The following is a 23,724-nucleotide window of genomic DNA, read 5'->3' as shown; positions in this document are numbered from 1 at the left end:
GTAGAACACCTGTAATCCCACAGACTAGGGAGGCTGAGGATTTCAAATTCAAGGCCAACCTTAGCAACTTAGCAAGACTCTGTCTCAAAATTAAAAAATAAAAATAAAAAGGGCTGGAGATGTGACTCGGTGACTAAGCATGCCTGGGTTCAATACCCAGTACCAAAAAGAGAAAAAAAGTCTAGAATAAAGACCTCATGTGAGATAATAATATAAAGACATACCATTCAGTAGAAAATGAATAAATAACTTCAAGTGGTACTGCATGTAAGAGGGGATAAGAGGAAATATAATTTACTAATAACTTTATCAAATGATGTCCAACCTTATTAATAATCCGGAAAACATAACTTAAATCCAAGGGCTGGGGAGATAGCTCAGTTGGTAGAGTGCTTGCCTTGCATGCACAAGGCCCTGGGTTTGATCTCCCACACCCCCCCAAAAAACAAAACAAATAAACCCATAACTTAAAACCACAAAGAAATACTACCACAGACCATTGGGTGAATAGATGTCTAAAAAATTGACATTAGTGTGAAAGGAATTATATAGAACAATAGGAATTCTCATTATATTTGGGACTGTAAATTGGTACAAGCCCTTTGAAAAATACTGTGATGTTACCTGCTAAACATGTTTTTAGCCTGTGACCCAGCAATTCTTCTTCTACGTACTTACCCTAGAAAAATTCTTGAATATGTATACTCAGAGACATATGATAAAGTTCATAGGAACATTGTTTACACTAGCAGAAAACTAGTGATAACTCAAATGTCCTTATCAGTAAATTGGTTAAATAAATATCAGCAAATTCATATATTGGAATAGATTTTACAGTGATAAAGATGTGAAGATCTATACATTTAGGATTTTAAGACTTGAGGAAATCTATGTTCTGTACAGAAAGAATAAAGGCAATTTATAAGTATCTTGAGTTTTTTTTCAATTAATGTATAAAATTCATTTGCCATTTTAATTGCAGTTGCAATTAGCATGTGTTTTTAATCCAGAAAATAAACAATGATATTTCATAACAGAGGACTTTGTAAAGGCTTCCAAATTCACTCCTTGAACATAGCTAGTATTTGCCGTATATTCATCATAAAGAAAGGAAAAGGAGAATTTCCATTTAGTACTATTTCTACTTATTAAGCAATTAAATGCAGTTATATAGAGTATATTTTCTGTTGTTTAGGCACTAATTGAACACTTTGTTTATGTTTTTGGAAAAATTGATGCTTGTGTGAATTAACAGGCCTACCAGATCCTAAAGAACTTTTTATAAAGTGGCTTCTTTCCTGAATGCTTTATTTAAAAGCCAAAAACAGTCATGAGTCAGGTTACTTTGTATTTTCAACATCATGAAACTTGTTAGGGGGGGGAAAACATCTCTGCTTCCTTACCATTGGATTGCTGTAGACTTGTATTTCTTCACTAACTACTTACCTCTTTATAATTTATAACATATTCATTTAATGTACATTATGTAAAAATATAATTTGCAGCATATAAATTTATACTGTATAATTTGCAGTTTTCTGCTAAATGTTCAAATTTGAATTTTATTATCCTGGTTATAATTATGTATTTATAGAGGCTTGACTTCACATCTGTGATATATTTTGAAGCCAGCAATGGGATCACTGACTGTACTTTTTTAGTATACTTTCTCATCATTTCAGTTTTAATGTCCATAGCTTCTTTCATTGATTCGTATCCTTTGCTAGTCTAATTTTTTGACTGTTGGAAGGAAGAACTTTCTTAAGGCAATTGTGGTGGCACACACCTGTTATCCCGGCAGCTCTGGAGGTTGAGGCAGGAGGATTGTGAGTTCAAAGCCAGCCTCAGCAATTTAGTGAGGTCCTAAGAACTCAGCGAGACCCTCTCTCTAAGTAAAATATAAAAAAGGACTGGAGATTTGGATCAGTAGTTAAGCACCCAGGTTCAATCCTTGGTACCAAAAAAACCCCCCAAACAAAACAACAACAACAACAAAAAACCCCAAAACAACTTTCTAAAATTGTATGATATCTTTTTTTTTTTTTTTTTTTACAAACAGGGTCACATGATTAGCCTACTTAAACTTTTTAATACATCTTTTTATTTAAAAAGACTGTTTCTGTTGATCTCTTTCTACATTGCTGTCTCCAATGGGAGACTCTTCATATACTCCAGACTCTTACCCAGTTCCTACAATGCATTTTATCTTTGCCCATACTGATTTCTTTGCTAGGAATGCCTTTCTTTTACCCTCAAATTCTGTCCCCTTGACCTAAAAGCCCTTGTCCTTTTTTTTTCTGTAAAGAGCATCCTTTTTCTACTTTCCCATTCCCTCAGACCTTAGTCATGATTTCTATTTGTATTCTGTATGTACTTAACATTTTTGCACTACCCAATAATGCACCATAGTAGCTATCTACATCCATGTCTATTTCCCCTAACAAACTGACATCATTGAACGAATATAAAAATGTGTTGTTTTTATCTTTAATCCTTGGCATCATTTCAGGAGTACTGCAGATCCTTTCACAAAATGGTCATTGAATGAATGTTTTGGCCTGATTAGTGTTTTTTAAATTTTTATTCCACTTAATATTCCTAATGCAGTATAAATTGAGATAGTGTATAAAGTTTCTGAGGTTCCTTCATCTAGACTTCATGCATTTCTAGTACATGTAGAGATGGTATGCTTTTTGGAAAAGAATGTATTTAAATGAAAATTTAAGAATGAAAGTTTGCATGGATGGTGGAAGGAGACCCTCATCGTTATACAAAATACATGTATGAGGATGTGAGAAAAAAAAAAAAATAGCGTCACCTTAGATTGGGTAGAGAGAAGTGATGGGAGGGGAGGGGAATGGATGGGGAGAAAGGAAGGATAGTAGAATGAAATAGACATTATTATTGCCTTGTGTATATACGTGACTGCATGACTAATGTGATTCTGCAACCTGTACACTCAGAAAATTGAGAAATTATATCCCATTTAATTCAAATGTATGATATGTCAAGATCATTGTATTGTCTTGTGTAACTAATTAAAACAAATAAAAAAATTTAAAAAAATGAAAGTTTAAAGCAACCCTGTAAAATTATAGAAGTTGTCCAAAACTAACAGAGCAAAAGTTCAGCCAGTTTAATACAAGGTAGTGTGTGTTCAATAAGTATTTAAAAAAAAATTTTTTTTAAGTTGTAGATGGACACAATACCTTTATTTTATGTATCTTATGTGGTGGTGAGGCTCAGACTCAGTGCATCACACATGCTAGGCAAGCACTCTACCATTGAGCTACAACTCCAGCCCCAGTAAGTATTGTTTAATGAATGAATTACAAAGAACCCACCAAACACATAATGCAGTGAACCAGAATAAGCATAAATAACTGAACAAATATAAAAAGCAGCCTTTTCAGATTGATGTCTTTATGGTTTTCATGTGTGAACTCTTTATGACCTTCTAAATGGCCTGTGGCAGTTAATACATATAGGAAATGGTACTGGGGAATGGATAATAAGTATAACAAGTCATTCCCAAACAGGTAAGACGAAGAATTGCATATCAAAGGTGGTTGCTAGAAGTCTGAGAAATAAAGAAATTTGAGATTATTACTCACATGCTTCAAGTTTGTCAGTGGCCTGTATGATTCACACATGTAGGTAGATATAGTTTGAAAGACAGAAGTCTTTTTCAGTTGAACTATATCATGAAAGAAGAAGAATGAAAGTGTTGATTTTTAGATGGCAGAAAAATTATAGACTGTATTATAGTTGTATTTTTAAAAGCTGTTATGAAATTAAAAAATATAAATGTATAAATTATGTTTCATTGAATATTAAACACAAAAAGTTTGTGTTGCTTGATTTTATGTTATCAGTAGGCTTCTGGTCAACAGCAGACTATTAGTAGTTAAGTTTGGTGGGGAGTCAAAAGTTGTAAGTGGATTTTTCCACTGTGTAGGGATTGTTTCCCCTAACTTTCATGTTGTCCAAGGGTTAACTGTATTTTCAAATCAAATGCAAATATGTGACAGAGTCCTTTACTTTCATTTGATTAATGTGAGTACTGTTTGTTAATGGCTCTTTGAGATGTAGGAATTTCAGTGCCATGAATAAGGATAATGAGGTAATCCCTGTATTTCCAGGAACCAAATGCTTCAGAAGCCTTTATCACCCCTTCTACTGAGCTATTTTTGGAGACTCTACCTACTGCTGCCACAAAAGCCTGGCTCAAGCTTGCCTTTTCTTCCTGGAACCAGACCTCTTTGGTAGCCTTGTTTACCTTACTTAATGCCTTCAGTTGGACTGACTGTGGCATGTCTGACTTAGACTCGGATATGATTCTTTATCATAACATTGAAGGTATTTGTTGCTCATTACATTAAAAGCAATAAAGGATTATATTTGGACATAATCAGTGTACAACGAGATAATTTTCTAAGGAAGGCTGTATGTGCTTTTCTGACTTTTGGAAGTTCTGAACAGTCTGTCTCCATGATCGTTTAATTATATTTCCAACTAGGTATACATAAACATTTTGGCAAATTGGTTCTAGCCACTGAAGTTAAACATATGCCTTCTTTCTGACCAACAACTCCATGCCTAGGAATACTGTATACCTGTGAGAAGGGAGTGTAAATGTCCACCAAAAGACTATGGGAATGTTCATGGCAGTATTAGTATAGACAAAAACTGTATACAATCATTCTTCACCAGTGGAAAAGTTAAATAAATTGTGATTTGGAATAGATTCCAAGAAAACCAAAGAATCAATTATTGTTATATACAATAATATGGATGAATCATATGATGAGCAAAAGCAGATTATATATTATATAATTTTTATCTATATTAAAATGGTTAAAACTAATCTGTATGACAGAAGTGAAAATAGTAATAACCTCCAGATTTTGTGAGGAAGGGGGCAGTAATATAATGGAAGAGTGTGAAGGAGCCATTTGGAATGCTAGAAATTGATGCTGTGATGGTAAATAAGTACACATATATGGTCATTGAGAAACGTATGTGGGCTTTATATGTTTTATACTTCAGGAAAAAAAACACTGCATCACTTTACATGTTGTACAGTACTTTATAATTTTTTCCAGTGCTGGGGATTGAACACAGGGCCTTAGGTATGTTAGGTGCTGGGGATCGAATGCAGGGCCTTATGCGTGCCAGACAAGTACTCAACCACTGAGCTACACCCCCAGTCCCCATAATAAAAATTATAAATTCCTTCCCCCAGAACTACCAATTTTTGATGCTTAGCTATGTTTACATTGGAGTCAGTTTCTGATTAGATGTCCAATATTAATATTTGTTTCAGGTTATCAGAATATTATTTTCTAAGCACATTATTAAAAAGCCTTAGATTTCTTTTTAACCTCTTTTAAAGTTTTCTGTAAATTGCAATGCTAATGTTAAAAATCATAATTTAAAACACCCTTAAAAGCCAACTTTAGCAAAAGTGAGGTGCTAAACAACTCAGTGAGACCCTGTCTCTAAATAAAATACAAAATAGGGCTGAGGATGTGGCTTAGTGGTTGAGTGCCCTTGAGTTCAATCCCTGGTACAAAACAAAAACAAACAAACAAAAATCCAAAACAAAACCACACCCTGAAAAAAAACATAATCATCTATGCATCTATTAAATTGACATTTCCATGGGAAATATTGCTTTAATAATTGAAACAGTATTGCTTGTCTCCTCCTTATCCTCTTCCCATTTCACATTATTTTTTTCTTTTAAAATTCTGTATCCACGTCCTTTAAGAAACAAACAAAAACAGTTGCTGCAAGGAAAACAGCTTCCTGCAGTGTATTTGACTGCCTCCCCCTCTATGACCTGTATTTTCATGTGATCTTCTAGGTATCAGAGACAATGTAAACATAAATAGGTGCCTACTGACCTTTCTTACAGCTAGTCTGAAGTTAGTTTTATTTTAGATCTTTCTCACTTTTGATTAATTAATACAGCAAATATTTATTGTTTGCTTATCCTTTGCCCAGCACTGGGAACATTATGGAGAATGAAAATTGGTATGGAGGCATTGATTAATAATCTCACGAAGAAATGTACAATTACAGCTATAGCTATGATAGAGAAATGCATGGGCTGTAAAGACGTATAATAGGGAGACTTGACTGGTCGGGAAAGACTTCCCTCAAAAAGTAACACTAGAACTGAAATCTGAAACATGATGATGAGGGTTGAAAGATCCTGTACCTCCCAGGTACAGGAAACAGTATGAGCAAGAGTCCTGTAGTGGGAGGGAGAGCAACAGGTATGAAGAACTTACAGAATTCATCTGTCTCTTTCAGAGGAAGCCTGAGGTTTGGATTGGGCCCAAGCTATATTAAGGAATTTTGTTTTAATCATAAGAGTAGTGGGAGGGCAATGAAGAGTTTTACATAAGCTGCAGTAAATTTGTATTTTGAAGATTATTCTGACTGCAGAAGGAAAAAGTATTTTCAGATGTCATAGTAGATTTAGGTAGATGAATTTAGGAGTGTCTTGTCCAGGTGAGAGAAAATGATGGTGAGAAGTTGATAGGTAAGGAAATACTTAGCAGGGGAAATCATTGATTGTTGGATATTAAGTGGTGCAAGAGGAGGATGACTAACATTTGAGGCTTGCATAGTTGGATGATGTGGTGTCATTTATTAGGAGAAGGAACACTAGAATACAACCATATTTTAAAAGAAAAATCACAGGTCATATTATATATTTGAAGTAAGAAATAGCCATTGTGAGTTAAATTATAAGCATATAAGTATATTGCTCAAAGGAGACAAGTCAACTGGCAGTGTAAATAGGTGTGCTAATTGTGATTGATGCTATGTATGGCAATAATATGACAGAGGTCCTCAAAACTCAGCTTTGAAAATCTATCACTTAGAAAGTAGATAGAGAGGCCTGGGGTTGTGGCTCAGTGATAGAGCACTCACCTCGCATGTGGAAGGCACTGGGTTCAATCCTCAGCACCACATAAAAATAAAATAAAGGGGTCCTGGGCTTGTGGCTTGGTAGTAGATCCCTTGCCTAGCATGTGTGAGGCACGGAGTTCAATTTTCAGCACCACATATAAGCAAATAAATAAATAAAGGTCCATCAATAACTAAATAAAAAAAAAAGAAGAGAAGAATGAGTGTTGAGAAAAGCTGATTAGAGGTTGGGGGAAACTAAATTTTTTTATTTTTAGATAAAAGAAAATGCTGATTATTAGTCATAGGATTGTGTTGTTTTTATTTGAAAATTAAAAAAAAAATGATTCTAAAACACATGGAGGAGGGTAGTGGGGATTGAAAACAGGGGCACCTTACCACTGAACTACATCCCCAGTCCTTTTCTATTTTGTGAGACAGGGTTTCCCTAAATTGTGAGTCTCCTACCTCAGCCTCCCAAGTAGCTGGATTACAGGCCTGCTTTATCAGGCCCTGCAGCACTTGTTTGTTTGTTTTAACCCTTTATTTGTTCCTCCTAGATATCTTTGTCTCTTAAATGAGAAACAGTTGTGTACATGTCAGGTGTGCCTTTCAGTTCTAATACTTAGAAGGGAGGTAGTTTATGCCACAGGAAGTGTTTTATCGGGAAGCAGATGTGATCCAGTGATAGGAGATGGGAAGGGGATGTTTTGTTATTAATTACTTAGCTTTCTTATAAACAAGGAATTTGTATTTCTGAAAGATGTCTTTTTCTTATTAATAGAAATCAATCCTATCTTTAAGAATTTTTATGAGTTGGTCTAAGAAGTATGCACAAGTCAAAGAAGTCTAGACTCTCTTTGTTAATTGTAGCATATTTCATAATATAAAATATCATGTAGGATATGTAGAATAGATTTTCTTTCCCATAGGAAGTGGTGGCAGACTATTTGTAAACTGAGAAAGCTTGAGTTTTGCCTTTTCACCACTATTCGATTCTCTTAGTTGAAATAAATTTTAAAGATATTACAGTGAGAAACTCAATATCCTGTTTTAAACTTTAAGAACTTAAGTATTTAAACCAAGTAACACTAGAATATGTAAGACCTAACATCACAGCTATATTGTTCAGTCCTGAACTCTCAACTGTGTTCTGTGCATTATAGTTTGAAAAATGTTAATTTACGTAGGTTTTGGAATCCTAAACTGGTCATTTGGATATTTGTTGTTGTTTTTTTATTAACTAGGTAATTATAGACAAGTCCTTTCTTTCTGGTCTTGTTGTATTATTTATGAAAGACCTGGTTAAGGTTGACCTATGATGATTTGCTTAGTTTTCTGTTCTTATTCTGATTCTATAGGTTATTGTTCAAAATTTTATTTTTTCTATGGGTAAATTTTAAATACATGTTTATTAAAGTTTTCTGCTTTCAAAAGGAATAAAAGCACACATGCTTATTTCAAGTTTTTGTATATTATAGAAATTAATAATTTAAAAATGAAAATATCTCATAATTCTACCCTAAATGAAAAGAACAGATTTTTTTTTGATGTATATCATTGTACCAGGTACATACTTGCCGCAGTCCGGCTGCAGCAAAATAACCGGGGGATGACGAGGAACTTGTGTAGATTGATACAGCAGGAGTGGGAGCCGTTTATTGTAGGACAGGAGGGGTATATATACATTACACACAGCTTATCTTAATTAACATAAACTAGATACAGCAGTCAACCAATAAGGAATCTCTACACTTAATGGCTCGCTGGCGTTACTTCACAAACCACTCCCTCTGGCAAAATGCCAGGCGCCATCTTGACTTGTTTACAGACCCTAACACATACTCGTATATTAAAGATCATCATTAACAAAAGTGGGATTTGCTCTACTTTTTAATGGTCTATTTTGCTTTCTGTCTTATCTCTTAGATCTCTTTACATATTCGTCTTTTTTCTGTTATTAATATGAAAGTAATATATAATCATGGTTACAAATAAAAATTGTAAAGGTTTAAGGTGATTTCTCAGTTATACTATCTATCCACAGGTAGTCACTTTCATAAATTTCTGTGTCTTTATAGTATTTATATATACTATATGTGTTTCATTTTGTGTGTGTGTGTGTATACACACACACACACACATACATACTGTGATTTTTTTTTTTATCACTTTCCCATTATGTTCATAAAGCATCTACCTCTTTTCCTTCCATTGCAAAACATTGTTACATGCACATGCATTGGTAGAAATGGAAGTGCAAAAGACTGCTGGATTTTTAATTGGGCTTTTTTTTTTTTTGTTTGTTTATATGGTACAGATAATCTTTGCTGTCTCTAAGAAAGAGGTTTGACTAGGTTTACTGTAGCTTTGATTCTTAGCACAGTCCTGTGAGCATTCCATAGGTCTCTGTGTGATATGTACAGTCTTGGTGCACATTTTAGGCTCATGTTCTCACTTTGTTCTTGAATTTCAACATAATTTTCTATTTTGGTGAACCTGACTGATTCATATGGGAACCACTAGAACTTTAGTTGTTGTAGTTTAAAAATCTATAGTTTGCTGTTCACTATTTGATCTACCGACCAGTGGCATAGGTCTCATATGTTTCTCAAAAATGCACATTCTCAGGCCCTGTATCCATCTATTAAATGTAGATCTACATTTTAATAAGATCCCTTGGTGGTTCACCCACACATTACAATGTGAGAAGCACTCTCCTGAAGCAGATCTGTTGCTTTATTCTGGGGGCCTGGTCCTTTGTGAGTACATGAATGTGGTCCTTTGTTTCTTTTTGTTCTGATCAAGTGAAAAAGAAGAAAAGGGGAAAAAACATAAAGATGTTTGAACTTCAGAACTGAATACTAAGGTTATTCTTATGTGGTTTGGAGTGTTCAGAGATGGAGCCTTCGAAGGTGATAGGATCATGATAGGATTATGATTCGTGGTTGGATGGTATTATTCGGAGGTGGTGAAAACTGTAGGGGTTGGGGCCTAATTGGAAGAAGGAGGACACTGGGGTGTCCTAGAAAGTTATATTTTGTCCCTGACTCCTTCCTGTCTCTCTCCTTCCTGGATGCAATGAGCTAAGCATCTTCTGCTGTGATGTTCTCCCATGCCTCAGGTCCAAAGCTATGGGGTTGACCAACTATAGACTGAGATCATTGAAACCATGAGCCAAAATAAATCTTCCTCCTTTAAGTTGTTTTTCTCATTTATTTTGTCATAGTGAGGCAAAGCTGCCTATCACATATCACTGATTTTTTTGTTCCTTGCAATGATAGGGTCTCCTGTTGATCTTTCCTGGCTTACAACATCAGCTGTATAGAAGAGAAGGGAAAATAAATTCAGGTGTGATATGATACTTGTTTAGAAAAAAAGGATTTATACTATACAATTGATTCAAGGGAACAATTTGAGCATTGTGTGAATTTTGTATTGGCCTTTGTGCCACTAGTTTGTGAGAAACACTAGCTGAATGTAGGAAACTGAATCCAACTAAACCAAGCCACGTAAAAATACTAAGAATTCGTGCATCTTTTTACAATTTTTTGTCTTTTTCTTTTTTTAATTTGTAGAATTCATACATTGTAACTACCACTTACCTTATTTCTCCACATTTTTTTATGAGCCACACTCATCCACCTATGATGTTATAGCTGTCCTTCCAGTTTCAGATAATGCTTTACCTACCACTTCACAAAATGCTGCAATTTGTCTGATGCCTACTTCCACAAGCAAACTTCAAGGTTTTTATTTTATTTTTTAGAGTTACATATCTGACAAATAAAATAATGCTGTAGTTTTTATTCACTTCATATCTTTTTAAACTTGTTCTTGTCAAAGTTTCTTAATACTACTAAGAAACTTCATCTTCCCCATAAGCCCTGAGGTTTTATTGTGCAGTTTTGCTAAGTGGTGGTTTTTAGGAATGCATGTCACATTATAGCAGAACTGACTGTAGATGAAAATAATCTAAAAAAGGTTCAATCCTTTATGCTTTAGACTTCATAAAAATTCTCTTGCTACATACTTCCCTAACGTCCTGTATTTCCTTCTTCCAAATATAAACCTTTCCCAATAACTGGAAGTACCAAGAAGGTAGACTGTAATTTTTATTTTCTTTCTTAAAGAATTTTTTTATTTGTTCTTTTTAGTTATTCATGACAGTAAAATGTATTTTGACATATCATACTTACATAGAATATAACTTCCCATTTTTGGGTTATACATGATATAGAGTTACACTGGTCATATATTCATATATGAACATAGAATAGTTATGTCTGATTTATTCTACTGTCTTTCCCACTTCCATCCCAAAGCCTGTAATTTTTTGTTCCTTTAGACTTAGTATAGTGCCTGATGCATGATAGGTGCTCAGTAGCAATTTGAACTTAAGTGCTTGTCTATTTATTCAAAGAGTTCAGATGTTATTTTGATTTAGCAAGTTGAATAAACACTATACAGATTTAATGGAATTCCAATCAAAATCCCAGCGTCATTCCTCATAGAAAAAGCAATTACGAAATTCATCTGGAAAAATAAGAGACCCAGAATAGTCAAAACAGTCCTTAGCAAGAAGAGTGAAGCAGGTGTCATCACTATACCAGACCTTAAACTATACTACAGAGCTATAGTAACGAAAACAGCATGCTATTGGCTCCAAAATAGACATGTAGACCATTGATACAGAATAGAGGATACAGAACAAACCCACATAAATACCGTTATCTCATAGTAGACAAAAGCACTAAAAACATATATTGGAGAAAAGATAGTCTCTTCAATAAATGGTGCTGGGAAAATTGGAAATCCATATGCAGCAGAATGAAACTAAACCCTATCTCTCACCATGCATAAAATTCAACTCAAAGTGGTTCAAGGAATTAGACCAGAGACCTTATGCCTAATAGAAGAAAAAGTAGGCCCAAGTCTTCTTCATGTAGGATTAGGCCCCAACTTTCTTAACAAGACTCCTAAAGCACAAGAAATAAAATCAAGAATCAATAAATGGGATGGATTCAAGCTAAAAAAGTTCTTCTTAGCAAAGTAAACAATCAATGAGGTGAAGAGAGAGCCTACATTTTGGGAGCATATTTTTGCCACACGCACGTCAGAGTACTAATCTCCAGGATGTATAAAGAACTCAAAAAAAACTTAACACCATGTATAAAGACATGAATGGTGTGACTTTACTTTGTGTACAACCAGACAAATGAAAAATTGTGCTCCATATGTGTACTAGGAATTGAAATGCATTTTACTGTCATATATAACAAATTAGAACAAATAAGTTAATTAAAAATTGCAAATTGTTGTTACAAAAGTATAAAAGTAATTAGTTGCTACTGTAGGTGACAGAAATTGTTGTTCTTCTGATAGCCCAATCAGCAGCCAATTTTTATTTTATTGTATTTTATTTTAATTTACTAGGAATTGAACTGAGGGGTACTTAATCACTGAGCCACATTTCCCAGTCACTATTATTATTATTATTATTATTATTATATTTTTAAATTTTGAGACAGCATCTCAATAAGTTGCTTAGGGCCTCACTAAGTTGCTGAGGCTGATTTAGAACTTGCAATTCTCTGGCTTGGATTATAGGTGCATGCCAGTGTGCCTGTCTCAGCAGCCGATTTTTATAGCAGGATTCTTAATGTAGTAATTCAGTGGTAATAATATCATTGTTTCTAATTTTAGTAAAATTATAAACACCTTAGATTTTTTAAATTCATAAATTCATTACATACATTTGAAAAATTTAGATGCATGGAAATGGAAGGAGACCCTCAGGGTTATACAAAAGTATATACAAGAGGAAGTGAGGGGAAAGGGAAAAATAATACAAGGGGGAGAAATGAATGACAGTAGAGGGGGTAGAGAGAGAAGAGGGGAGGGGAGGGGAGGGGAGGGGGGATAGTAGAGGATAGGAAAGTCAGCAGAACACAACAGACACTAGTATGGCAATATGTAAATCAATGGATGTGTAACTGATGTGATTCTGCAATCTGTATATGGGTTAAAAATGGGAGTTCATAACCCACTTGAATCAAAGTGTGAAATATGATATATCAAGAACTATGTAATGTTTTGAACAACCAACAATAAAAAAATTAAAAAAAAATAAATTAGTTTTGTTCATTCAAAAAAAAAAAAAAGAAAGAAAAATTTAGAAATTGGAACATGCCAACTTATTGTTTTAAATTCAGATTAAACATGAAGCTTGGGGAAAAACCTGACAAATGATATTAGGCTTTCATGATAATAGATAATAATGTTGAGCACTTGTTATCAAACTTTAGTTAGCTGTGAGAAAGCAAAACTTCTTCTTTATTTGACTAAGCCTCCATATAGTCTGTCACTTCCTCCAACTACAGATCTTTATGCTTTCTGATTTCAGTTGATCCTTTTTCTGTTTTTTAGTATGTCCTAGTTTCATATTCCTCAATTAAATAAGGAAGTTTATGGTTAGAAAAATTGTGGTGGCTTTTCAAAAGAATCGTTGATTAATTTAAAAACTTCCATAATTTTTCTTACTCTTAATCTTAGCTGTTTGGTATGTAAGAATATTTTATCACTTAATATTGATTTGAGTTTTACATTGTTGATTTTGGGTCTCAAATTCCATTCTTATCATGCAGTGTTTCTTGAAAACTTTAATTTTCCACTGAGCTTTTATAACGGGGTGATCTTAATCGACTTCTCTCCCTCATAAAACCTGAAAAGCCTGATATCTTATTATAATACTGAAAAGATACTCTGTCAGGGAACTTCACTGTATTAATAAAAATATCTGTATTATAGACTTAAAGTAGTTGTAAAATTGAAAGAAATTTGCTTGTGTAATGCTTTAACATAATCCCTACCTATAGACAATTTGCAAGAGTGCAAGAAATTCCATATACTCTTTACTTATATTCACAATTATGTACATTTTGCTCCATTTACTTTACCCTATTTTATCTCTCTCTATATTAGGTTTAATTCCTGAGTCTGAAAAATTGTGATCTTTTGTCCCTAAATACCTCTGTATATTTCTTAAGAATGAGAATATTATCTAATATAACCACAGATTATTAAAGTGAGGATTTTTAACATTGACATATAATTCTTTTATTTATTTATTTATTTATTTATTTATTTATTTTTTAGAGAGAGAGAATTTTAATTTTTTTTTTTTCGGCAGACACAACATCTTTGTTTGTATGTGGTGCTGAGGATTGAACCTGGGCCGCACGCACACCAGGCGAGCAAGCTACCGCTTGAGCCACATCCCCAGCCCCTGACATATAATTCTTTAATCCATAATTTATGTCAAATTTTGTCAGACTATAGCCATAAGGACGTTATTGGAAAAACTACCAGTTTAGGATGCAATACAAAATTGTGTATTGCTTTTGATTATCTATCTTTAGTTTCCTTTAAAATGAAAGAGTTGCATAGTCTTTCTTTATATTTCTGGATCTTGATATTTTTTGAAGCAAGGAGTTGTTCTTTTATAATGCTTTTTAATTTGGGATTGTCTGCTGGCACATAATATCCTTTTGTCTCAGTAGTAGTACTGGGTTATTGGTTCATTCATTCTTTTGTCGGTTGGTTGGTTCATTCACACATTTATTCATTCTTTTCAATGAATTTACTCCTTTCTTGAGCCCTAGGATACACAGAAAATAGTTTCACAATTGCCAATCTGTAATACTGGATAAGTAAACGTAGTAACTAGAGTTTATTGTTGCTTACTGATTTTTAAGACAAAATTTAATTATGGGGAAATAAGTACATTTTAAGGGTACATTTAATGATTTTTGACAAGTACACACACACACACACACACACACACACACACACTATACATCCCTATCAAGACTTACAAAGTTTCCATCATCCCACACAGCTTCCTGGTTCCTCTTAATGGTTTCCTCCACTACTCTACATTACTTTTCAAGTCCCCTCACCTCCTTTCTATTCCCATTTAAGATTAGTTTTGTCTGCTTTAGAATTCCATGTAAATGAAATAATATATAGTATGCACTCTTGTATCCACTTTCCATCATTGACACATCTGTGAGATTCATCCATTTACTTTATGAGTTAATTATTCTTTTTATAGCTGAGTAGTATTCTATTGTATGAAAATACTGTATTTTATTCATTTTACTATGATATATATTTGGGTTGTTTCCAGTTTAGTTCCACTATAAAAAACTGTTATGGAGATATATTTAAAAATTTTTCTTATACAAATAGTTGTAAGTAGAATTACTGGGTAGCGTTGTATGTTTAACTTGTTAAAAAAAAAACTGCCAGCATATTTCATGGTAATTGTACCATCTTACGCTGCTATTACCAATTTTTAGAGTTCTAGTTGTTCTGTATCCTCACCAATATCTGCTTTTATCAGCTCTTTTTAGCCATTCTTGTGGATGTGAGTGACATCTAATTATGTCTTTAATTTCTTTCCTTAATTTATTGAGATTAAATACTTTTCATGTGCTTTTTAGCCTTTAATTTTTCTTTGTAAAGGATTTATGCAAATAATTTTTTTAAACTAGTAAGTTGTAGAAGTTCTTACGTATTGTGGTACAAATTGAGATATTTTTATAGTGGATAGTTTCTGACAGTTTTTAGTTTTTCTAATGATGTCTTCTATAAAACAGAAGTTTTTCAATTTGTGAAGTCATATTTAGTAATGTTTTCCCATCACAATTACTTCTCTCTGTGTTCTAAGAATTCTTTGCCCACCCTCAAATCACAAGTATATAGTTTCATTTACAAGCTTTACAGTGTGATATTTTACACTTAGGTCTATTTCCCATCACAAATTATTATTTTTTTGGATGATGTGATGTACCATAAAAAGAGAATTTAGAACATAATGTTCATTGTTTCTTTATATAAATTAACATTTATAGGTGTTTTTGTTTGTTTTTAAGTGCTGGGAATTGGACCCACAGCCTTACAAATGCTAGGCAAGCATTCTACCATTGAGCTATACCCCCAGTGGGGTTTTTTTTTTTTTTTGTACCAAGGATTGAACTCATGGGCACTTGAACACTGAGCCACATCCCCAGCCCTATTTTGTATTTTCTTTAGACACAGGGTCTCACTGAGTTGCTTAGTGCATCACTTTTTGCTGAGTCTAGTTTTGAACTGGCCATCCATCTGTCTCAGCCTTCTAAGCCACTGTGATTACAGGCGTGTACCACCACGTCTGGCTATAGGTGTAGTTTTAAAAAAAATATTTATATTTTAGTTATAGGTGGATACAATATCTTTATTTTATAGTTTTTTTATGTGGTGCTGAGGTTTGAACCCAGTGACTCACGCATGGAAGGCGAGCTCTCTACTTCTGAGCCAGAACCCCAGCCCAGTACATGTATTTTTAATAAGGGAAAAAATTATTATTGTAAGACCCTCTAATTTGATGTATTGTTTTTGAAAAAGCCAAATACTTCAACATTTACTTCATATATGAATGTATAAATTTAGAGACTATATATTTAAGCAAAGAAAGTGAGGTTATTGCTTTGTAGTAATGGAAATAATAGAATATTTCAATCTGTTTTTAAAGGAATATAGAGGTTAAATTTCTTTATTGTTCATACTATACTAAGAAACATATAAAAAATATAAATTCATTGTGCACAGTTTACAAATAAATGGACAGTTTTTTTTTGTTTTTTAATTTTGTTTTTTTGGTGGTGCTGGGGATTGAACCCAGGGCCTTGTGCATACAAGGCAAGCACTCTACCAACTGAGCTACAACCCCAGCCCCCTAAATGGACAGTTTTTAGTTTGCCAGAGGAAATCGCTTTTTTTTTTTTTTTTATCCAACTCACAAAGTAGCTTTGATTGCCCTGTCATATCTCTCTTATTGGTGGTCTGAAGTGTGTCAGACTTTCCATTTGAAACCCCTATTTTCAGGGGGTTATGAGTAGACAGTTGAAGAAACTGTAACTGGCCAAAAACTTGGCACTCATGATCTTGGTTCGGTATAAGGTACTTGCTTTAAAAAAATGTTAAATAGTCAGCTCTTTTTTAAAAGTGTAAGTAGCACAAAGAGGAATAAAGGAATTTCTTTGGTTAAACAGATAGGAAAAATATTTCCAACCAACTTATTCCAATTAGATTTGCATAGAAAACTTTCCTGTTCTACAAATTATTTAAGTATGTACGTTTTTTATGTTTCCATTTGCCACAGGAACTTTCCTTAGGATTTTCCTTTTTTAGGGGTTGGAATATAGCTCAGTGTTAGAGTACTTGGCTAAATGAGGCCCTGGGTTTGATTTTCCTTTTTCTTTACTATAGTTCATAGCAAATACCTTCTGATGCTGTTCTTTTCTGTCCAGTAAATACTTTCTAAATTCTAAATATGTAACATATTTACATCAAAAATGAATTTAAGTTTTGGCTTTTTTTTCTTTTTGCTGTGCTAAATTGAATAAAAAGTGTATAACCTTACTTTACTTTTTAAAGATCAATATCAACTTTGAGATAGATTGTAGTTGTAAATAGTTTTGATTTGCTTGAAATTAAATTTCTGAAATGCAGATCTTTGAAAACTCTGCAGAGGAGCTGTAATTCTAAGAACAGACTTTTAAACAAGTTTGGTTTGTTTTCCTTCATCTTTTGGAAATTATAGATGTCCACTTGTGTACTTACTTTCATAATCTATTTTTAACTCACTCATTTGCATGGTAAACACTTGATTACTATTGGTCCATAAAGGTGTTTGTGGTTTTTTGGCATTTTTAGTTCTCTACTTATTTTTTAAAAATCACTTCCTGAAAATATAATACATAGATGTTAGTTGTTACAGGAAAAGAGATGTTCTTTTGGAAAACTTTATTTTCTTCTCTACATTAAAGAAAATTTACTTCAGGCAAGGGGTTTTAGGTGCTGCTGAAATTTTGGAGATCTGGGGAAAATGGGGCAATAACATGATACCAGCTCTTAAGCAACAACATCTGCTGTGGTTCAAAGCCACACAAAGAAAGCTGCTTAAGCAGTCGAGTGTTTTGGACTGCCCGGACAAGTGTGGTTCAACTGCAAAGACTGCAGAATAGAGGAAACTTTAAAGTTTAGAGAAGTTGTTAAAAAATGGAGTCGTGGAAAATGAGCATCTTTAAGAAACAAATACCACATAGTCCTCCAAGCTATGGAAGATCTTTGTCAGAACCTGCTTATGCAAATTCTGAGATAGGAACAAGTATTTATCAGCGGTGTGGTCCATTGAAAAGCAAGAGGAAGAAAAATGAATATGCTGTTTCCAATGTAGAAAAGACACTGGGTGCTTATCGATGGCAAAAACATCATGATTTTAGGTTGAAAGGGGGCAAATGGGAGAGATTGCAGAATAATAAAGGAGAACTGGATGAACTAAAGGTCCTGCCAGAGATGATCTGTACTAATAATGCTTCTTCCTCTGATAAGGAGGTCTTTCGAACATCAACAGAGAAGCTGAACTTTGTCAACACTCAGAAACTTCGGGCTCCATTCACCAGATCTATTTCAGAACCAGAGCCCCGCTGCACTATCAAATGTATTAGACCATGGCCGACTTCAGTGGGGTCAGTGGAGTCTGAACAGCAGGGATATTTCATCCGTGGGATTTTCTCAACTCTTTCCAATGGCTTTTCCAGGATGCTGAGTCTAAAAGGAGAATCGTTCAATGAGCCAGTAAGAGAAGGTATATTGTGATAATAAGGGGGAAAAAGGATGGCTCAGATTTAATTACTATTGAAATTTTAATTGTTTTTATAAGCAGCTAAACCATTTTATTTGCTCACTATAAATCAAATTTATTTCATAGCACATTTGAAAAGGTATAGCCTCTGCTTCAGAAACCCTCTTTCAATAAGTAATAATAAATAATAGTAAGAAATGAATGGATTGGCTAATTGAAGAATTTTATATGATGTTAGTTTTTGAACTCTATTTTGGGGTTTGTGTTAAAGTTTTTTTTAATCTTTATTGATCTACTTTTGTGGGTTAAGGGCAATTTAGAGAGAAATAATCAAATAATTCTCTCATGATAGTTGAGAAACAGTAGTACAAACAATTTCTACCATTATGTCTTTATAAAAATTATTTAAAGATTAATGAATGTTATTAGAACTATATAGAGTAGAATTATACACTTATTAGAATTTTCATTTGCTTATATCAAAAATATACAATTTGAATATGGAATTCAAGAACACAAATCTTAAATATTCATATGACAAAATATAAATTTGTGTTTGATTGGTTTTATGTAACAGGCTTATCAATTTTAAAAATCTCATTTAGGATTTGTTTAAATTAAAAATATGTTTGATATTGTTGTAACATTGTTAAAACCTCCTAAATTACAACTTAGTATCTGAGTTTTGGAAATGGTTGTCTATATCTGATAAACTGTTTCAATTATGTCTTAGGGCCTGTTTTTTTTGAGAAGCTTAACACTAAAACCTTGATTATGGCCAGGCACAGTGGCACATGCCCTCCCAGCAGCTTGGGGAGCTAAGATAGGATGATCACCATGTTCAAAGCCAGCCTCAACAAAAAGCTAGGCTCTAAGCAACTCAGTGAAACCCTGTCTCTAAATAAAATACAAAATATAGTTGGGGTGTGGCTCAGTTATTAAGTGCCCCTGAGTTCAATCCTCAGTACTGTCACCACCACCACCACCACCACCACCACCACCCCGCGCGCGTGCACACACACACACACACAAACAAAACAAAACTTGGTTATGGGCTGGGGATATAGCTCAGTTGGTAGAGTGCTTTCCTCGCATGCACAAGGCCCTGGGTTCAATCCCAGCACCACAAAAACAGACAAAAAAAACTTGATTGCATCTTCACCCAAATTGACCATATCAACAAAGGTTTGTACTTCCTTAAATATTTTGGGAATGGTTGAAGAATTTTGTTATTGGAATATAATTTAATTTCTTTTAAAGTATAGTTGAATACCGGAAAATGACAGTTCAATGAAATCTTAAGTAATTTTACGTGAGTCAAAAGTTCAGTATTTTTTCTGAGCCCCAGCCTTCGTAAATATTCCTTTATTTAGTGAATTTTAATGATAATTATTTTCTTCTTTCCTTGGCAAATCGACAGTTACCAAGGGGAAAATCTTTTGTGGTGTGCTTCTGTTAACATTCCATTAAGATTTTGAAGAACCAAGTTGTTGCATTTCTTTGGATGCAAGAATGTAAGGTGATCAAATGGTGGAATGCCCAAAGGAGAGTAAGAGTTTAAATTTTCAGAACTGGTACTTCTCATGGGTAATGTGTACATTTGGTAAAAGAAGCTATATTTTAATTTTGGACTTGAAGTTCACTTTCAGTTCTAAGCATACATATCAAGTTATTATTGATCACCTGCTGGTATGTGAAGTGATGTGAGAATGTGTCCCTACTTTTTATGCATTGATGATCTGCTTAAGGAGATATAAAATGTTCTGTATTTTACTTTGTCTTATCTTATCCATTGTTATCATAGAATAATTATGAATACGGAAGCATGTATAGAGTTCAAATTTAAAGTGCTGTTGTAAGGAATTTCAACTTCATTAGTAAAGAACCACTTGTGTTCTTATTAGACTTGCTATTACATATTACAGTATTGTGGTGTTTTAGTCAGCTTTTTCGCTGCTGTGACAAAGGGACCCAATTGTAACAACTGAAGAGTAGGAAAAGTTTGTTTGAGGGCTCACAGTTTCAGAGATCTCAATCCATAGACAGCTGGCTCCATTCCTCAGGGCTCCAGGTGAGACAGGAATAATGTGGTGGAAGAGTGTGGCAGAGGGAAGTGGTTACATGCTGACCAAGAGACTCCACTTGCCAGATACAAATATATATCCCAAAGCCACACCCCAATCCCCACCTTCTCCAGCCATACCCTGCCACTTCAGTTACCACTCAGTCAGTCCCAATTAATTCACTGATTGGGTTTAAACTCTTAACATTTCTCCTCCAAACCTTCTTGCATTGTCTCACATGTGAGCTTGTGGAGGACACCTCACATCCAAACCATAACATGTGGCAAGGTATGGAATTATTATAACACAGATATCTTTAATACTCCATTAAAAATTAATATATTTTTGAATTTGAAACTCCCTAATGTTTGTTACTTTTTCAGCGAGAACCATAAGATGTGAGCAACATTAAGTAAGATACTATATATTGAGAAAATTTAAAGTAGTGTTTGACACTATTTTGCCAACTATACTGGCGGTTACTCTGTATATATTACATTATTTTTTCTACTATGCAACTCCTAGAAGAAAACATAGTGTCAGTGTTCCAGCATATAGGCACAGGCAATGAGTTTTTCAATAGGATCCTTAAAGTTCAGGAAATAATTCCAAGAGTTAATAAGCTAGATGGCATCAAATTAAAAATCTTTTTGTTTGTTTGTTTGTTTTGCAGCAAAGGCAGCAATTAGGAATGTGAAGAGAGAACCTATAAAATGGGAGAAAGTCTTTGCTAGCTACTCTTCTGATAAAGGAGTAATGTCTAGAATATATAAAGAACTCAAAAACTTTATACCAAAAAAACCTCAGTTAATAAATAGGCAAATGAATTCAACAGACCCTTTGCAAAAGAAGAAATACAAATGGGTAACAAATGTATGAAAAATGTTCAACATCATTAGCAATTAGAGAAATGCAAATCAAAATACACTTGAGAATCCATCTCACACCAATCAGAATGGCAGTCATGAAGAATACAAATAATAATAAATGGAGAGGATTTAGGAACTCATTTACACTGTTGGTTTAATTGTAAATGAGTATAACCTCTATGAAAATCAGTATGGAGGTTCCTCAAAAGATTAAGCATGAAACCACAATATGACCCAGCTATACTACTCCCCAATATTTGTCCTCAAGAATGAAAGTCTTTGGTAGGCACAGTGGTGCATGCCCATAATCCCAGCGATTCAGCAGGTTGAGGAAGAAGGACAAGTTCAAAGCCAACCTAAACAGTTTAGCAAGGCGATAAGCAACTTAGCAAGTCCCTGTCTCTATATACAAAATGAAATAGGCTTGGGATGTGGCTCAGTAGTTAAAAGCCCCTGGGTTCAATTTTTGGTACCCCCCCCCCCAATAAAAAGAAAGGAAATCATGCTGCAGTGATACATGCATACCTATGTTTATAGCAGTACAATTCATAATAGCTAAACTATGGGACTAGTGTAGGTGTCCATCAGCTGATGAATGGATGAAGAAAATGTAGTATATATACCCAATGGAGTTTTATTCAGCCATAAAGAAAAAGGAAATTATGTCATTTGTAGGAAAATGGATAGGACTAGAGACCATTGTAAATGAATTAAGTGCTCAGAAGTTTAAGAGTCATATGTTTTGTTTCATGTGGAAGCTATAGAGGAAAAAGGAAAGGAAAGATGGGAGCAGATCTCATGAAAGGCAAAGGAAGATCAGTAGAGGAAAGGGGACCAAGGAGTGGGAGGTGGGGAGGAAGGGGAAAGTGCTGGGAAGTTGTATTCACTGAATTATATTACTACATTGTGAAATACGTGCATGTGGGAATATGTAACAACAAATCCTATCAGTATGTACAACTATAACGCACCAATTAAAAAAGTAGGGAAAATAATTTTTCGACAAAGAAATTGTTCCTACATGGATATCATTTTTTAAAAAAGAAGAGGATATCTGGTTGAGTTTGTTATAATTACTGAAGGTAAATAAATTACAATATTCTAGTATGAAGTTGTGTGAAATCACTTGTTTTGAACATATTCTGACCATGAGCAAGTAATAATTTATTGTATTCAGTGACAATTACTATCAGGATGTGAGCAATGAAATGTACTCAGGATTTCTAGTTCAAGAGGGAGAATGCTCAGTGTCTTCACTGCTATTCTTTATTCAACTGTCCCATGATTCAATATGTATTCCTTCTTCTGATACAATATATGGATCAAGAGATACAATATAAAATAAAACTCCTTATAGCTAAAAGTAGACCGAACTACTTTGAACTCATGCCTAAGCCTGGGATAAACATTCTTGGAATAGTAGAAACATTATATGAAGTGATAACTTAAGCAGATTATGGTGTATCAAGCCAGCAAAGTACCATATAGTCTACATCGTTGCCATTTTTCACCCATGTGAAAGTTATGTATTTAATGTATGTAACAGTTGGACAGTAGATTATTTGGAGGCAGTCTGAGTCCTAAATTACTTTTTCCTTCCCTTTCAGCAGGTAGAGAGAGGAATGAAAGCTTTAAAACAAAAAAGTTGGATATCAGATGATTTTAATATTTTTCTAAATAGTTTTCTTTTAACATTCTCATTAAATTTTAAACAACTTTTTCATAAATCTAACTGGAAGGAACCTTACACAGCAGCAGAATAACTATGTATTCGATTTTTGAGATATTGTTCTAATCTGGAAGTACAGCTTATCTTTTTATTAGGTATCTAGTGCATCATCACTTATTCTAGGGAATCAATAACAAATCAGGAAAAAAAAAACAAATGAATAAAAAAAATGGATAAACTCATGCATTTATAGAACACTACACATAAAAATAATAGTAGTAAAGTCCAGTTACAATAAGAATTTACATAATGCCTAAGATCCTCTCTATAATCAGACTTTCTGTTTGCTTTGTATAATAATTAGATTAAAAAGAACTTGGGTTGGGGTGCTGGGGCTTGGCTCAGTGGTAGCACACCTGGCTGGCATGTGTGAGGCACTAGGTTCTCAGCACCACATATAAAAAAATAAAATAAAGGTCTATCAACAACTAAAAATAATTAAAGAGA

General features: G+C 33.9%; 1 protein-coding gene and 1 non-coding gene across 8 annotated transcripts in view; one reads left to right on the top strand and one right to left on the bottom strand.

Moving 5' to 3' along the window:
- Window positions 1-23,724, top strand: part of Rasal2 (RAS protein activator like 2) — a 343,852-nt gene that overhangs the window by 93,600 nt on the left and 226,528 nt on the right. For 2 of the 7 annotated variants that reach the window (XM_071600278.1, XM_071600277.1), the window contains exon 1: window positions 18,310-18,619. The exons of 4 other annotated variants lie outside the window; for them this stretch is intronic. In XM_071600278.1, coding sequence (XP_071456379.1) covers window positions 18,328-18,619 — 292 coding nt within the window. In that variant the 5' untranslated portion in view covers window positions 18,310-18,327. Of the gene's footprint in view, window positions 1-18,309; window positions 18,620-23,724 lie in introns of those variants that run through there. One more of the 7 variants, XM_071600284.1, reaches the window with a different exon arrangement.
- On the bottom strand, window positions 16,627-16,699 carry Trnat-ugu (transfer RNA threonine (anticodon UGU)). Its single transcript has one exon. It is a non-coding gene; the product is annotated as a tRNA-Thr (tRNA).

This window comes from Marmota flaviventris, chromosome 12, assembly GCF_047511675.1.
Source record: "Marmota flaviventris isolate mMarFla1 chromosome 12, mMarFla1.hap1, whole genome shotgun sequence".
NCBI classification, from domain to species: Eukaryota; Metazoa; Chordata; class Mammalia; order Rodentia; family Sciuridae; genus Marmota; species Marmota flaviventris.
The sequence above is the reverse complement of the archived record's forward strand: the minus strand, read 5'-3'. Positions and strand labels throughout refer to the sequence as shown.